Genomic DNA, 18,319 nt, shown 5'->3' with positions numbered 1-18,319 from the left:
ATATAATTGTCGATTGCCGGACAAAACAGTTCTAAACCAAGAGGCGGATGTGATAAATGTGTTTAATTTACCACGTGACAAGAGTGAGAGGGGAACGTCCCAGAGTTCTCCGGGGCCTCCACTTCCTCTGCATTTGAAGATGGCGGCCATGGAGGGAGCGTTGAGCGTGCTGGGGCAGCGCACCTCTGGAGACTCCATCCGCACTCAGAATGGTGAGGGCCACAGGTGGCGAAGGACAAGATAATACATGACATGACAGCCCGCCAACTCTCCATCCCGGGGTGATAGCCTGTGGGGGGTGGGAGATACAGACATGGGCGCCGGCCGGCCCGCCCGGGAATGTTCCAGAACCTTCTCCGTTGTTCTCGGTGCGGCCGGCGTGGCGCTGGGCCGCGCCCTGGGCCGCGATGATCGGGCCTCTCCCTGTCTCGGGGCCGGGGAACGAGCGAGGGTGACGGCCTCTACCCCGCGGCTGCGGTCCTCTGCCACTCGCTGCAGCGACCGGCCATCCCCGGGCCATTGCCCAGAGCCGCCTCGCCTCCCTCGTGGAGCCCCACTGACGGGCACAACCCGCACTGGCCCGTATTATTATGATTCAAAAGGTGGCATTAAATAACTCGGCATCAATAAAGGTGGATAATTTGATTAGTAGATAAATTGTGTGTTATATATAATTTATCGATTAATCAAGTTAATATCTTATCAAATTAATATTTATCTTTTAAAATCCTTAATTTATAAGGGCACGTACATCTCTATAATATATACACATACAAAAGGTGAAATTAGATACCTTGATATGAATAAAGATTGTTGATTTAATTAATGGATATATAGTAGATTTTTATGTTTTTTGTATTGATTTGTATATATCATATAAATGGATTTGTGGATATATATATATATATTTATCCATTAATTTAATCATTAATATCCATCATTATTCATGCTGAGTTATCTAATACTGCCTTTTTAATCTTAATGTGCTCTAGAATTTCGCCACTGCAGCTGAAATCTGAACACTTGAATTAATACAGAAAAAAGCACAATAAGTGCTGGAGTAACAGCAGGTCAAAAGGCATCCCTCGTGAACGTAGATTTCAGACATTATAGGGATGGGCTTGAAGAGAGAGGTGGGACAAAGCCACTGTCTGCCCAAACCTTCCACGGTTTGTCCTGCCATACACCCCCTTCCAGTTTTCTTCTCTCTGCCCTCCCCCAATTAGTTTAAAAAAGTGTCTGCCTGAAAATCACCTATCCATTTTCTCATAGGATGCTGCCTGACCTGCTTAAGGGGCTGTCCCACTTGGGCAACCTATTCCGCGAGTTCTGGCGAGTTTGCCCTCGACTTGTACTCTCAGCATGGTCGACACGAGCTCGAGAGTAGTCCCCGTGTACTCGAGGCCTCAGCTTCAACGTGTATTTTTCAACGTTGAAAAATGCCCGCGAGTAAAAAAAGGTCGCCATGGGAAAAAATCGATACTTTTTTTACTCGTATGTTTAGTTGTAGTAGGTCGGTATGTTAGTCGTAGGTAATCGAGGGTAGTCGTAGATAGGCTTCATCATGATCGAAGGGAGGTTGAAGGAGATCGAAAGAGGTCGCTTTCACTCTCCACTATTCGGTGTCCAATTTTCTCAAAGTTAGTCGTAGCTAGTCGAAGCTAGTCCTCAACAGTCGAAGGAGGTCTTCTACATAGTTGAAGGAGGTCTTCAACATGACATTTTTTTTCAAACTCTCCTTAACTCTCCAATTAGGTCGCCCAAGTGGGACAGCCCCTTTAGTTACTCCAGCACTTTTTGCTTTTCTGCATTTTATTTGTTGTACTGGTATGGAACAGTTGAATGGGCAGCAATGCTGAAGTGATGATAATGATTATCATTTGAAAGTTGATTCTAATTTGCTATCTTGCACTGTTATTTTTATTTTATTTTAGTGATGGCAGCAGCTTCTATTGCCAACATTGTGAAAAGCTCCTTGGGGCCAGTTGGTTTGGATAAAATGTTGGTGGATGATATTGGTGTAAGTAGAATATATTATCTTTTTGTATAGTATAATTGGCAAATGAGGAAGGGAGAAAGTGTATAGGTTGGAGGAGGGATGGATACAGTTGGGGCGAGGGAAGAGGATGGATGCTTGAGGGCTGGGCAGGGGAAGGGTGGAGAGTATCACGGTGGCCAAGGCTGAGTTGCGGTGAGGTTATGCCCCTATTTTTAGGTTGGATTGCAGAAAGTTGTTGGGAAGAGCGTTGATGGTGAGAGTCCAAGGTTTAATTTTTAAAGATCTCTGGTTTTCTGTGTCTTGTTTGCTTTAAAATAAAATATTTACAAAGTAATCGTCCTGTTCATTTTCCCCGGGGATCTGTTTCTGGTAGTTAAATCCGAAGATTTCAGATTTTACCTTGGTTGAGTAATCATAAGGAAGATATGTTACACTTTTATCAGTTCCCTTTCAGTTCTGATTATGGATCAACAACTGAAATGTTTCTCTTCTTGCAGATGCAGACTGCTGCCAAGTCTTTTCAAATTTTTGAAGCTTCTTATTAAATGAAACTGTAATACTGTAATTATTGATGAAAGTAGCATAGTGGCGCAGCTAGTAGAGCTGCTGCCTCAGTGCCAGAGACCCAAGTTTGATCCTGACCTTGTGTTCTGTTTGTGTGGAATTTGCACGTTCTCCCAGTGACCGTGTGGATTTTGCTTGATTTTTTTAAACTCTAAAATACTCCATCAATGAACTAAAATACATGCATTAGGAATTGGCATGCTTAATAGCACCGTTGGACATAATTGGAAGAGAGAAAATTGGGGAAAAGTGTGTTTTACGACTTGTTGGTCAGAATCAAAGATCCTATAGCTCTTTGGTCAGAATAACATCCTGATCTTGGCATCTGATGAGATTGTGCCTGCAGACACAGGAGGCTGGAATCTTGACCAAAAGCAGCTGCAGGAACTCTGGGTCAGGCGCGTCTTGGGGGGTGCAATGTTTTGGGACAGGGCCCTTTGATGGGGTTGTTTCAGAATATCTGCAAAATTCTGAGAGAAAGTAAATGTTTAATTGCTTTCAGTAGCAGCACAATGCAAAGTAAATTGATTCTGTGATTAGCGACTGAACGAAAGATTCAGCATGGAAACAGATGGTGCATGCTGACTATTTAACACCCATTCACACCTGTTCTATGCTATCCCACTTTCTCATCTAATCCCTACGTATTAGAGGCTTTTTGTGGAGGTCATTTAACCTACAAACACGCACACGGAGAACATGCATACTCCACGCAAAAGCCAGGATGGAACCCGGTCTCTGCTGTAGGACAGCAGTTCAATTAGCTGTGCTGCCCTTAGAAAATGTTTATGATATCAATGAAAATAAGTTTTTTAAAGTATCTCAGGGAATGAAATATTGAATTTTTGGGCATATTTCCAAATTGTATAAATTTCTGATCTTGTGCAGGATGTCACCATCACCAATGATGGAGCCACAATTCTGAAGCTGCTTGAGGTAGAGCATCCAGCTGCCAAGGTATTATGTGAACTAGCTGATCTTCAGGACAACGAAGTAGGAGATGGCACAACATCAGTGGTGAGTGTGGTTTTTATCAGGTGTTGATCTGTTTAAACATTCAACAAAGCCTGAAATATCTTCATTTTTCTGAAATATGTTTGATTGATATAGCTATTTTATTTTGAACTGGGGTGGGGTAGGGTTAGGTAAGTTATCAATAAGTTCCAAGATTCAGAGATTTAACTAATTCTGGGAAATTAGTACATATTCTTGTGAATGTAATATTACACGATCGAATTTGTGAGAATATGAGAATTACGCAATGCCCGCCAGACTGTGCAAGTAAAATGGGGCAATAGGGTCTTCACCGGGAGAATAGTGATTCTCTGGAATTGTCCGCTGAAGAGCACAGTGGGGTCACAGCTACTGTATTTTTTCAAGAGAGACTGGTACATTTTTAGATATTAAGAGATTCAATAAATATTAATGCGAGAAGGTGGTGTCCAAGTAAATAATTAGCTGTGTAATTGAAGGTAGAGCACATTTCGAACTTAACCCTGCCTTTATTGTTCACACTGTACTTAAAAGCATTTCCAGGATCTTAATTTTGTACGTGGGTTAGATATGTCTGTCTTTGAATTTGCTGTTTGTTTTTGACCATGGGGAGAATCGTCGTTACTTATGATTTACAATCCATTGTTCTTAATGCAGGTTATTATTGCTGCAGAGCTTTTGAAGGGTGCAGATGAATTGGTCAAACAGAAAATTCATCCAACATCAATCATTGGTGGTTATCGTCTTGCTTGCAAGTAAGTTCTGACTGAAGAGGTAATAAATTAGTCGATCAGATGCAGGCTGTGTAATTTATGTAGCTTACAGTATACGTAGATTTTAACCAGCTATTAACACGCTCTATAATTTGCAAGCTGTTAAAATAGTTGCTGGCCCTATTCCTGAGTCAGGAATTATACAGCATGGAAACAGGCCTGTTTCCATGCTGTATAACCACATGTGATTTTTATTTTTCTATTACAAATCTCAAATTGTGGAGTACAGAGGCAAAAAAATAAATGACGGGTCTTTGTCCCAAACATTATGGAGGGCACTTTACATAGCTTCAGTTTTTATTCGTGTTTCTAAACCAAATATAGCTGAATTTTTATCTGGACATTTGTATTGCTGAATCTTGTTCACTTGAAAAATTTGATAAATAATTGAAAATTATTAAACCCACTTCGTTTGGCTAGCTCGACTTGCGTGGTGACTTGCTAGTTATTGTTTGTGGGGAGAGAAATATTGCCATTCATAATATTGTGCTGAATTTATTTCTGCAAGGAATTATATGGCAATACAGATGTTTATGTAGTTAACTCTAAACTGTGGGATTGTTCCAGTGCAAAAGGGAGCAGATAGAACCCCACTATTTAAGAAAGGAGAGAGGAAACGAAGAAACCCTGGACCTGGTGAACATTTCAGTAACAGTTGTACAGCATAGAAACTGGACTTTCAGCCCACTTTGTCTTCCTGACAGTTTTATCTATGCTAATCTCATTTGCCTACACAAGGTTCTTAGCCTTCCATGCCTTGAAGATTCAACTACTTTAAATGCTGCTTGAATGTTGTAAGTGTTCCTGTCTCCTCCACTTATTCAGGTGGTACATTCCACAGTCCAACACCCATGTGGAAATACCTCCAACTCTGAGTCCCCTACAAACCATGCACCTCCCTTCTTAAATCTATGACCTCTTATCTTAGATGCCGGTGGGACAAAGATTTTTACTGTGTCTTAACTAAGCAGACCCAGCCACCCATTCCTTCTCTCTGGAGATGCTGCCTATCCCGCTGAGTTACTCCAGCATTTTGTGTCTATCTTCGATTTAAACCAGCATCTGCAGTTTCTTCCTGCACATGGGCTTAGTTTAGTCTGGTATTATGGTCAGCACAGACATCATGGGCAAAGGATACGCTGGCAAATCAAATTCCCAACCAAACGGAACGCATCGTGGCTCGGTCTCTTTCGATAAGATGAATACTAAAAAATGTTGACCGAAGGGTGTCTTAAGAGAAGGTCATAGATTTAAGGTTGTAGGTATATGGTTCAGAGGCGGTCTGTTGCTGTGGTTGCACCGTTTTATCTTCTATCAACCCCGCCCCCCTCATAATTATATATGCCCCTTTTGGGTCTCCTCAGCCACCCCTATGGCAATGGAGACAGCCCCAGCCTATCCCTATTTGTAACTGAAATGTCCTCGTGAATCTCAGCTGCTCCTTCCCCAGTCGAAATGTATCCTGCCTACTTTGCCGACCAGACCTGTACATGGCATCAGAGCATTAGATGTAGCTCGTGTTTTATAAAATCGCGCCACAACATCCTTGCTCTAATGTTTTGCGCCTTGGCTAAACAATTCCCCTGTGCAGCCACATGCTGAGATTTAGTTTAAAATAAATTATATTGGTGTTTTCTTCTTTGCTTTTGTAAATGCTTTTGAATAAAGTTGAGGTAAAATGTATATATTTTTTTACAGGGAGGCTGTCCGTTACATCCAGGAAAATCTGACTATTAATACAGATGAGCTGGGCAGAGACTGTCTGATCAATGCTGCTAAAACATCTATGTCCTCAAAGATAATTGGAGTGTATCTTTCTAATGAAAGTGGCTGAGCTATTTTTATGTAACTTTTATTCCCAGTTGATTTCACACTACAAAATGGTTCTGTTATAGGTGGCATAGTGGCTCTATTTTTATTTTGACCAATTTTTACAAAGTAGCTTGTCCTGGTTGTTAGTAACCAAAACCTATTTGCTGTAATGTTTCAACATATCTTGTATGCCTGTTGATTCCCACAACTCCAGCAGTTTAGTTTGGTTTGGGCCCTCAGCCCACCAAGTCCACATCAGCCGTCAATCACCTATTCACAATAGTTCTATGTTTTCCTCTCTTTTTCATACCGTCCCTACTCACTAGTGGCAATTAACCTACAAACCTGCACATCCTTTGGGACGTGGGAAGAAACCGGAGCTCCCGGAGAAAATCCACACGGTCACAGGGAGAACGTGCAAACTCCACGCCCAAGGGCAGGATCGAAACTTGATCCCTGGCACTGAGGCAGCAGTTCCAGCACCTGCACCACTGTGCAGCCCTAAAAGTTGGCAGCTTGGTTTATGTGGGTTAGAAATGCTGCAATGATGCAAATATCCACAGCCATTTTATGCCTAACGTGTTCATATCTGACCTGGTATTGAGGAATAGCATATTTAATACATATTTTCATCATTTATATAAATTTTCAATTTGCTTTATTTGGTGTATTATGATTATTTTTTAAACTCAATCGTTACAAACCTTGACCTGACATACAGCGATGCAGACTTCTTTGCCAATATGGTGGTGGATGCTATTCAGGCAGTAAAATTCACAGATGTCAAGGGCCAAGCTCGATACCCGATCAAATCTGTTAACGTGCTAAAGGCACATGGACGCAGCCAAAGGGAGAGCATTTTGGTGAATGGATATGCACTTAACTCTACTGTTGGTTCACAAGGTACAACGTTTTTTTTTTTTCTTTTATCACTCCAGCATTTACAGCTGAATGTTTCACCTTAGTTAAAGAATGGAACTATGTTCGATATCAATCTATCAAGCGCTTCAGGAAACAGTTGATGGTTTTGTGGTATTCCAAGGGTGTCGGGTGTTGCAAGCACAATTGTATGTTCATCCCATTACATCCTAGAGCTGTGGGTATTATCTGTCCCATCAACTGTGGACTAATGCAGGTTCAATCCCATTTGAGTTCATGAATATATTCAGGATGGAGATCTGAGAGATTGAGGAATTGAGATATTTGGTTAGTGAAGAAAAGTGTGCAGGGGTAAAATATGTTTTTATTGAATGCCAGAATGGGGATGAGGCTGAATGGCCTATTTCTGCTTCTATGTTTTATATTCCTTGATTAAGGCTGTTTAACATTAGTGACCGAGAATAAGCCAGTTCAGTATTCCGAAAAAAGCAAGAAATCTTGGGATTTGTCAAAAGTCATTTGAGAATTTAAAAAAGCGAACGCGGTGCCTAGTAGCAGGGGAGAGCGGGGTGTTAGAGCGAGAGAGAAGGGGCAGATGCAAGTGGGGGACAGGGAGAGACGGTGAGAGGTTGGGGAGAGAGGTTTCAGTTCGACAACCATTGGTAAAGCCATGGCTCGTTGCTTCGACGAGAGTCGAGAAAATGTCCTCAATCGAGAGAATGCAACTTCAGAACCCCCTCGTCTCGACCTTGCTGGAGATTTCCGCGGGCGCAAGGAACAAATGACCTAAAGTTCGGGTTGAGTGAACTGAGTGTTCTTACTGTTCTCGTCGTACACTGGTGTTTTGTGAGTGGTTGAATCCCGGGATCGAGGAGTCAGTGCCCGACAGGTGAGTGCATGGTGCCTCTCCGCTCGCCGCTGGAAGAACGGACACCTCTGCTCCGCGGTTCGGGCGCTGCCTCTTCCTGAGCATCGCGATGCCTCACATCAGCTCCTGATCCCCCGCCGCCTGTCCGGATAATGTGACCGACGTTGATTGAGCTGAAGCTGGGATCCTACCACTCATAAAAACCCGGTGCGGAGCTTGAAATTAATGGTTGCCCAGTTGCCAATGGCCACCTAAAGTCCCGCCGGGCAACCTAAAATCCAGTGTTATTTTGGACTTTTGATGCCTTCACCCACAGCGGGAACCATTGTGGGGGGATGTTTTTATTACTGTTAAATTCTTTGATGTTGTGTCTTATCTTTATTTGTGTGCTGCAATGGCAAGTCAAATTTCACTACACCAATTGGTGTATGTGATAATAAATGTCCTTTGTATTACTGTAAATTAAATGATTAACTGAAACGTTCTTGTGTTTAGGAATGGTCAAAAGAATACTCAATGCTAAGATTGCATGTTTTGACTTCAGCTTCCAAAAGACAAAAATGAAGCTCGGCGTTCAAATTGTCATCACTGACCCTGAAAAATTAGACCAAATTCGACAGAGGTATGACAGGATTGAAGCTGAGATGAACTCCCTTGACAATAACTGGTGAATGCTGTATCTTTAAACCTCTAAATTTAAAGAACTTGAGAGATTATCTTGAAGGTTGTAATAATAATTTCTTCAGATGTTTGGTTTTGTTTCAATTGACAATGAGAAATTCATTTTTTCCTCTACCGTCCCTTCTCTCCTTACCTTGCACCTGTCTCATAGAAACATAGAAAATAGGTGCTGGAGTAGGCCATTCTGTCCTTCGAGCCAGCTCCACCATTGAATATGATCATGGCTGATTATCCAAAATCAGTACCCCATTCCTGCTCCCCCCCCCCCCCCCCCCCCCCATATCCCTTGATTCCTTTATTCTAAGAGCTAAATCTAACACTCCTGAAAACATCCAGTGAATTGGTCTCGGCTACCTTCTGTGGCAGAGATTTCCACAGATTCACGCATTTCACCTCTGGGTGAAAAAGTTTTTCCTCATCTCAGTCCTAAATGGCCTACCCCATATTCTTAAATTGACCTGTGACCCCTGATTCCCTCTTAAACTCGTTCATGAGACCCTGCATCCTCCTTCCACTTTCCATAAAATAAACTTGCAAGATCAGTCTTGCTGTTCCTCCTGAAGTGTTCATTTTACATTTTGATGTGCAATAGAGATACTAATAATTCTGTATTGTACCTGCAGAGAATCTGATATTACCAAAGAGCGAATCCAGAAAATTCTGGCTTCAGGTGCCAATGTCATTCTAACCACTGGTGGCATAGATGATATGTGTCTAAAATATTTTGTGGATGCTGGTGCTATGGCAGTACGTAGATGTCTAAAGAGAGATTTGAAGAGAATTGCAAAGGCAAGTGGAGGTAAGATCAAGAATCAGGTTTGTTGGTCTGGCTACCTCTTTAAGCAACAACCTGTTATGGAAATTTACCCTTGCAGAATTCACAAATCACTGCAAAAAGTCTGGGATTTGGAATAAAAATTGACATGAAAAGAGTAAATGGGTAAACAAAATGGGTGGCTCAGCTGGTAGAGATACTGCCTCACAGCACTAAAGACCCAGGTTCGATCCTGGCCTTGGGTGCTGTCAGCTGGAATTTGCGCGTTCTCCATTTCTCCATGTGACCGTATGGGTTTCTTCTGGGTGCTCTGATTTTCCCCCCACATCCCAAAGGCTTGTGGGATGGTAGGTTAATTGACATTGCTGTACAATTGCTTGTGCAGTGTGTAGGGAGGAGTGTATGCGAAAGTCACAGAGCTGCCATGTAGTACGGATTTTCCGTATTTTGTACGGAAATGCGATAAGAATATGGATGTACGGTTTATGACCCCACATAAAAAAAATATTTTTTTTTCTTCAGCAAAATGGCACTGTAAAAATACTGATTTCCTCAGGCAAATGCTGATTTTCAGGTACTAGAATACTGAAACGCTCTGACAAAACTTGGCAGTTCTGAAGTCATATAACATGGAACTAGTGGAAATGGGTGATCGGTGGTTGGTGTGGACTTATTGGGTCAAAGGGTCCGTTTCCATGCTGTATCTCCAAAACTAAACTAATTTACAATTTGCCAACCTGCACTTCTGGAATTTTGTGCAGATGATGCAGCTTTGTGTTGCTGAAAACATTATTTAGGAATACGATGACCCCGTAAAGCAGGGTTTGTCTGTATTAGATCACATCTGACTCATTTGCATCTTTAAACTTCCCTGGTAAATAAATAGTGACTCTTCATTCAGCTGAAGAATAGATTTGTTTCATAGTTCCTCGAGAGTGCTTCATTGCCAAATGCACAGAGAATGGAACAATGAAATTCCTACTTGCTGCAGCTAAACAGGCACATCAGTGTAAACAGAACAAATAAACATACAATAATACAATAAATGATCAGTTATTAAGGATATCCTGGCAATAATGGTGCAAGATTATTTATGTAGTGCAGTCTAAATAGATCCTATTTCCTAGTCCACGCTCTGTCAGATTCTATGCCATGACCTTGCAGGTGCGCATCTTATTAGGAGTTTTGTCAGACCTTGCCTCCTGGTTAAAATAATCTTCCTCGAAACCCTTGCAAATCTCCTAACCATTGTCTTATATAAACCTCTGTCTGATTCTAGGAAACTTTGTTAAAGAGGTCCCTTGTGATTTTGCATATTTCAATCAGACCGCACCCCCTCTCAGCCTTCTCCAAAATATATATTTAACCATTCTACCTACTTGGCAAACAGTGATACTGGTAACTCACCCCTCTGATCCCCACTAGTGGAACCACATTCATCCAGTATGGCAATCAGAACTACATTCAGCTGAAGGTACACAAAAAAGCTGGAGAAACTCGGCGGGTGCAGCAGCATCTATGGTCCAATGGAAATAGGCAATGTTTCGGGCCGAAACCCTTCTACATTCAGCTGAGATGCACTTAGGACTGAGGACTTGATGTGGCATCATGTTCAGCATCATTCTGAGGAAGGAAATAATCTGTTTTACTCTGCATTTTAATGATGCCATTTGTGTATCACTGCATTGATTAAAGGCAAAGGCAGACTTCAACTGTTCCTCTTGTTTGCAGCAACATTCTGTTCAACACTGACAAACTTGGAAGGAGACGAGACATTTGAAGTTTCAATGTTAGGCCAGGCGGAGGAAGTGGTGCAAGAAAGAATATGTGATGATGAACTAATTATGATTAAAAAGTAAGTGTCCACTGGGAACCATACCTCACCATTATGGAATTCCCATAAATGCCTTCCTAATTGCTTGTTGCAACTTGGCTTTCAGATATTTGTGTAGAACATCAACACTCTCACCATTTTAAAAACATATTCTGCTGTAATGTTAAGTGGACACCACCCTGCACAGTATTCCACTTTGTATTGCATCTGCCATGTTGTGGAAGCTGGAATGTTTGATATATGTAAGATGGAGATAAATTCAAAGGTTTGTGAATTGAGGGTTGTGGGGAACTGCTGTAGAAAGGGTTAATCAACTGTGATCATATTGAATGGGGGGAGACGGGCAAGGAGCCTAGTGGCCTACTCTGCTATTTAGGTCTATACGGCTAGAGCACTGGCAGCACAGTGCTGGCACACAACGCCAGAGACCCGGGCTCAATCCTGACCTCGGGTACTGTCGGTGGAGATCGCATGTTCTCCCTATAACCACATCAGTTTCCATGGGGGTGCTCAAGTTTCCTCTCACATCACAAAGACATGCAGATTTGTAGGTTAATTGATCTCTGTAAATTGCCCTTAGTGTGTAGGGCATGGATGCAAAAGCGGAATAACATAGAACTAGTATGCACGGTTGATTGTATATCGGCATGGACGCCATGGGGTCTGTTTCCATGCTGTATCTCCAAAGCTAAAAAATCAGGCAAATAACCATACAGCACAGAAATGTACTTTTCGACTCAACTCGATCACACCCATGTTAGTCCCATTTACCTGCATTTGACTCGTATCACTCTAGGGAATTTCAAATATTCAACACCTCCAGCATGTTCCTTATTCCTAGCTGTTTGAGGAGATCTACACTAGGCGATGTGTTCCACCAAAATATATTGCTCGGTGCTTCTAAATGCTTTGTGGACATTGAGGACTATGTCTAGGTTGTTTCAGTCAAATTTAAGATTGATTTATTTCTAATTCTAATCTGGGATTATTTACGATCTTTGATTCTGGAACTCCCGTTTATTTGCTGCCACACTTATCAGTAGTGTGACCAGTTATACGCGTGGGATAAAGAAAATTCAACCATGTCTTATTACAGCACTACTATTGTGTTGATAGTAATGACATGGTCTGACACAAGCCTCATGCTGTTGCATGTACTCGCTACACAGTTGTTTAGGTAGCAGGCTCATTTAGAGTTAAGTGTCATGGGTGAAGAGGCTAAATGATGGTTTGCCGATAATACAAAGCTGGGGATAGGACTATGAGCTTTTACGATGATGCTGTGTGATTTAGTTGGGCGAGTGGGCAGATGTAATTTAATGTGGATAAATGTAAAGTTACCCACTCTTAATGAGTTGTAAAGCCCAGAAACGGGTCCTTCAGCCCACCATGTCCATGCTGCCCATTGTACCTATCCACATTTGGCAATTCATGGACTCATCTAGATGCGGATTCAATGTCATGGGAGAACCTGTCTCCCCTCCAGGCAGCACTTCCAAAGCTCCAGTCACCATCCTCCCTCCTGATTGCTGGTGGGGCCAAGCCAGAGATCACACCCTCAGTATACAGGGTGTCCTATTTAAAACTGAAGGGTGGTGAACCTATGGAATTCTCTGCCTCGGAACAGTGGAAACTCAATTACTATTAAAACACAAAGTACTTTTGCTATAACACTCAACACATTAAGCGCTCAACCAAGAAACCAAGCCTAAAGCCAAAGTCGTAAATAAACTGTTTATACGCACTTATTACTATAGGATAATAACTAACTCTGTACGCAATAATAAGCTGTCTACATGTTAACAAGCACATAAAAAAACTCTTCACAGGTGTTTTGTTGAGTTAGGGCCATGATACCTTGGGAAGTTTCAACAGTTAGTTCTGGTGTCCCAGAACCACTCAATACCTGCTCTCACCACCTATGCTACCAGTATCTACTAAATAAAGGAAACTATAGATAATTAATTCACTCGTATCCTGTCTTACGCTTATCTTAACCCGTCATTAAACAGTTGTAGCGCCACAAATGTCAACCTTTCGTATAAAACTGGGGTATATTTAAACGGAATATACTTACAAAGAATATACGGCGCGTTATACATTTCCTTCTGCCACCATCCAACACCATCAAATCCACCTATTAGCTTGCTCTGCTACCTCTGACATCTCCTTTACGGCCTGGCACAAAATGAATATCTACGCTCGGTCCTGATGCTTACTGAATTCACCTGTGCTCTCCATTCAATTGCCGCAGCTATACCCTTCAAGACCTGGTTATGCACTGACCAAGAGAAAGACTAGTCTTACATCCTGACAAAATATTCCTCAACCGTGCCACCTCTAAACACAGGGGACACACTGTGCCCCCGCCTACCCACTGCGGTTCTGCTGTGATAATAGCACATCATAAATAGTCCCTATAAGGAAACTTGCATGACTCGCCTCCATGCACCAGAGGTCCCTCCAGCTAAACCTCCTTTTCTACACTTTCCCATTCATCCATTGCCCCAGCTTAACCTAGATCTCGCTGCTTCCTCCTGATGATGTACCGGTCTACAACCAATTTCCTCCCCTCTATTGGGCCTACTTAACTCCACACTGGTTTCCCACTGCTAAGTGTTTAGGGCCTGTCCCACTTTGGTGATTTTTTTTTTTGTTTTGGTTTTGTTTGTTTGGTTTTTTTTGGGGGTCTTTTTTGTTTTTTTGTGCGATTACAGGCGACCGCCACAATTTTCAACATGTTGAAAATTTTTCGGCGACAGTGGCGACGTAGGTGTTGTCGTAGGTGCTATTGTAAGTTGTCGCTAGATGTCATAGGTGAATTCCATTAAATCTAGTCCCTGGTGTACCACCTAGTCGACGTCAAGCTACCGACAACCGGAGTCCCAATCTTCGCAACTTAGGACGTCCACCTATGACCACACCTACGACAACCTATGACCACACAGGCGACAACCGAAGTCAACCTACATCCACCCCGCAACAAGCTACGACAAACAACGACCCTGTCAGCGACAACTGAAGACAATTCAGTCGTCGGTACTTGTCGCCGGTTGGCGTAGGTAGCCAATGGAATTCGCCGAAGTCAGCACCTACGACGAGAAGAGGAGCTATGTCAAGCCCACAGTCGCCGAAACCGTTGACGCCATTGAGTGTGGCAGCTTCGCCAGCAGCTGTTCGTCCTTTCACCCTTTTCTGTTATTTTAGTATGTTTTAAAGGGTCCAGTCTTTAATAGGGGGAAACTGTTTTCCAGTCACTTACCTGGACGGAGATGCGTCTTTTCTCCGAGTCACATCTTCGCCCCCCCCCCCCTCGTGGCCTACCAACTGGATTGGCGCGGCCTTTCCTGCCGGAGACTGGCCAGAGCTTCAGCAGCAATGTGGCACTGAATTACCATCGTGGAGCGGGGACGATGCCATGCCGGGATCGCCTGTGTTGAAGCTCCGACGTTTTGGGCCTGCTGAGTTTAACACCGTGGAGCTGTGGTTTGCAGAGGTTCTAGCTGCGGGCGGCGTGAAGCGGCCGATTCGGAAACTCCAAGCAGCTGAGTGTGTTCTTCCAGTCAGGCGCCGGAGCCCCGATCATCCCAGCGAGAGGGCCTGAACATCGGGCCGCCATTAGTGGCGACTGCAGAGGGCGCAAAGACCCCGCCCACCACGGGTGAACAAAGAGGAAGATGACTGAACTTTATTGCCTTCTCTCACATCAATAACATATTTTCTAAGTTGCTGAACCAGTTCAGTGTCATCCAACTTCCTGTTATGCCAAAAATAGCCATGTTATGGATTGCTCCTTTGTACACATCAGATTTCCTTTGCTGGTTTTAGATATGTATTTGTTAAGCTTTGTAATTTGTTTTCCTCTAAACCATTTATTTTCATCCACCAGCCCAATTCTCTCTTTGTCTTTCTCAATGCCAAGTTCTGTTTGATAATTCCTTCTGTCATGTACCTTGGTTTTACACGAATGTGTATAACATTTGTGCTAGTTTAAATTAAAATCTCTTTCAAATTGTGACTTGCTGACCACTTCCGTTGGTGCAGTAAATTTAAAATTAGTAGAATTTAATTTTGTCTTGTCACGTGGTGCTGTCATTGATTGGGCTTTTCATCTTAATTTTAAGCACAAAGAGTCGTACTTCTGCTTCCATTATCTTGCGTGGAGCAAATGATTTTATGTGTGATGAGATGGAGCGCTCCCTCCATGATGCGCTCAGTGTGGTGAAGAGAGTTCTTGAATCCAAGTCGATTGTGCCAGGCGGGGGTGCTGTGGAGGCTGCCTTGTCCATCTACTTGGAGAACTATGCAACTAGTTTGGTAAGTAATTTAATTTAAACACTTTGCACTAAAAAGTTAATGTATAGCTTTCTTGTTTACCTTCCTTTTCTATATTTAAATCATTTTATCCTCTTTTGATACCAGTCGAGTTGCACTTCAAGATAATGTTTTACAAAAAAAAAGGGAAAGGTTGGATTACTTGTCACTGATTTATTTTGGTGAAATTGACCTAAAGTTAGTGAGAACAATTAAAGTATTTGAAAAAATGTTTTCCATTCAGGGATCACGTGAACAGCTGGCAATTGCTGAATTTGCCCGAGCCCTGTTGGTTATTCCAAAGACTCTGGCAGTAAATGCGGCTCAGGATTCCACTGACTTGGTGGCAAAATTGCGTGCATTCCACAATGAAGCCCAGGTTAATCCTGAACGCAAACATTTGAAATGGTAAGTACAGATTTCTGCTTCAGTTAACATCTGTCATCTGTATTTGAGATTGACCTGCTGAATGACTTTCAGACCAGAGAAAAGGCTGGTTAAACAAAACCTGTTAAAAGTTGAATTGTATTTTTTATTTAAACGTATAGTAGCCAAGGCTCCTATTTTTTATTTACGTGCTGTATAGTAACACAGGCTCATTTAATCTGCCCAAAATTCACATTTCCAGTATCTAATAGGACTGGGGGAAAGGATAATTGGGCAAGTTGGCTTTGCAGTCTGAAGAAGGGTCCTGACCCGAAATGTCACCTATCCATGTTCTCTAAATATGCTGCCCAACCCACAGAGTTACTTCAAACCTTTGTCTTAAGCTGTCTTTCTAGTTGTCTTCTGCCTCATCCATCCTATTGCATGGAAACATGGAATCAATATAGTTACACAGTAGTTCCACTTGCCTGTGTTGGCCCATATCACTTCAAACCTTTCCTCTCCATGTTCAATACAGAAAGGAAATAGACTGGAAAAATATAATGAAGTCGGGAAGAGGGGAAAACATTTATTTAAAAAAAAAAAAATCCCAGAAGATTTATAAAATTAAGAAATGGGACACCTTTTGTAAGGTGTCAGTGACTTTTTTTAAAAGGGTGTTTACATTGAAGTGTTAAGTTTTCTGTTTAGTTTGGGCAGGGAATGGAGGGAGAGTTGATTGTTTATTGTCCTATGCATCATGGAATGGAACAATAAAATTATTTGCTGTAGTTTTTACAGGCGCATTAATGCAACACAGCTATACTAGGTAACCAAACAGTATTAGCGCAAACCAATGTGCATTGTGCAACCTTATACAAAGTCTATATTGGGTTGGTGCTGAGGTAAGGTTAAGGTTGTGCTGGGTGGTTCAAGAGCCAGATGGTAAATGGGAAGAAAGTGTTCTTGAAACGGGAGGTAACAGTTCTCAGGCTCCTGTGCCACTTTCTCAATAGTAGCAGCGAGATGAGAGTGTTGCCAGGCTGGTGTGGATCTTTAATATCAACTGCCTTCTTGAGGCAGCATTTCCTCTAGATCCCTTCAAGGGTGGAGAGGTCAATACCTCTGGGCTGGGCAATGTCCACCATGTGCAAGGACAGACATTGTGGGCTAAAGGGCCTATTTCTGTGCTGCGCTGTTCTGTGTTCATGTTTACTGTAGATAAAAAGGCAGCTTTGAAGCAGGAATTGGTGAGGGCAAAAGCAACTGTAACAGCTACATGTGCATTAGAATTTAGCTCTGACATGGCTGTCATTTTGATGGTCTTCAAGGGTTTTTATCCAACCTTGCTGGGGAAATTATCTTGCTGACTGAAGAGGCGGAGAAGTCTATTGGAGCTAAAAAATATTTTCCTTTCCCACTGTAACAGGGTGACAGGTTTGACTTAATTCAAGAATGTTGAGAGATGAATGGGAAAAGGAATGAGTTTAGGGGTGGTTTATTGTGGAGCTCATTGGTGGTTTGGGAACCTATTCTGTCGCAGCCAAGCTCCAAGTAAGATCATTACAAAGATTGACACAGAGGTGTAGTAACTCAGGCAGTATCCCTGGATAACATGGATAGGTGATACGTGACCCTTCTTTAGACACCAATTCATGTACTCCAGAGCTGCTGCTGAGTTTGTGTCTTTGTAATCCAGCACCTACAGTTCCATGTCTACGTTTTATTGCAAAGGTTACTTCATCTGATTGCCAAGCCTAATTTTTAAATCCCAATTTGAAATGTGCAATACATTTTTCTTTCTTAAACAGGATTGGCCTTGATTTGGTGAATGGCAAACCGAGGGACAGCAAGCAGGCTGGTGTGTTAGAGCCAACTATGGTGAAAACAAAGAGTCTGAAGTTTGCAACTGAAGCTGCTATCACCATCCTTCGCATTGATGATCTCATCAAGCTGTATCCAGAGGAGAAGCAAGACAAAGGAAAGAGTTACCATGATGCAGTTCAAAGTGGAGAACTGGATGGTTAAAGCAACTATAGTACACCCATATCTGTCAGATATAATTTGTGCTCTGATGTTAGTTAGTAAAATTACAAAGTAAAATGTTCCCATCCCTATTGTTTATGTTACAGTACACATAGTGAATATTTAAGTTGCATCCGATGTGTAAATGAGGTAGGATGAAAATCCCCATCCTGTTGTTGTTTTGGCCTCCAGTGACATGAGGGAGGAGTGTCAGTTTCTCAGCTGGTAAATTGTGTGCCCATCATTTCTGGCTTGAATAAATGTCATAAAGAATAGAAATGTTATCAACTTGAGATGAAACAAGCCAAGAATATTTTCACATATTTGTGTTATGAAATGGTGAAACAAGATCAATAAATCTGTACAGCGCCAGCTATCTTGAAGACTTGTCGCACTTAAACATTCTCCGTGTGTATAGTGCTCTGAAGAATCATTC

At 42.2% G+C, this 18,319-nt stretch overlaps 1 protein-coding gene across 1 annotated transcript; it reads left to right on the top strand.

Annotated features, from left to right (window-relative positions):
* Positions 1-56: 56 nt before the first annotated feature.
* tcp1 (t-complex 1) lies at positions 57-18,259 on the top strand. Its single transcript, XM_055639528.1, has 12 exons — positions 57-212; positions 1,935-2,020; positions 3,452-3,580; positions 4,214-4,311; positions 6,028-6,138; positions 6,863-7,044; positions 8,384-8,510; positions 9,193-9,368; positions 11,076-11,199; positions 15,303-15,495; positions 15,737-15,900; positions 17,670-18,259. The coding sequence occupies exons 1-12, from the start codon at positions 140-142 to the stop codon at positions 17,884-17,886; spliced, it is 1,680 nt and encodes a 559-aa protein (XP_055495503.1). The 5' UTR covers positions 57-139; the 3' UTR covers positions 17,887-18,259.
* Positions 18,260-18,319: the final 60 nt, after the last annotated feature.

The sequence above is a fragment of the Leucoraja erinacea genome, chromosome 8 (assembly GCF_028641065.1).
Source record: "Leucoraja erinacea ecotype New England chromosome 8, Leri_hhj_1, whole genome shotgun sequence".
In the NCBI taxonomy this organism is placed as follows: Eukaryota; Metazoa; Chordata; class Chondrichthyes; order Rajiformes; family Rajidae; genus Leucoraja; species Leucoraja erinaceus.
This window is presented reverse-complemented; position numbering and strand designations above follow the sequence as displayed.

Coding starts and splice junctions, on each gene's coding strand:
- tcp1 (XM_055639528.1), top strand. CDS start 140: ATGGCGGCCATGGAGGGAGCGTTGAGCGTGCTGGGGCAGCGCACCTCT. Junction 213..1,934: donor CTCCATCCGCACTCAGAATG/GTGAGGGCCACA, acceptor ATTTTATTTTAG/TGATGGCAGCAGCTTCTATT. Junction 6,139..6,862: donor TCCTCAAAGATAATTGGAGT/GTATCTTTCTAA, acceptor CCTGACATACAG/CGATGCAGACTTCTTTGCCA.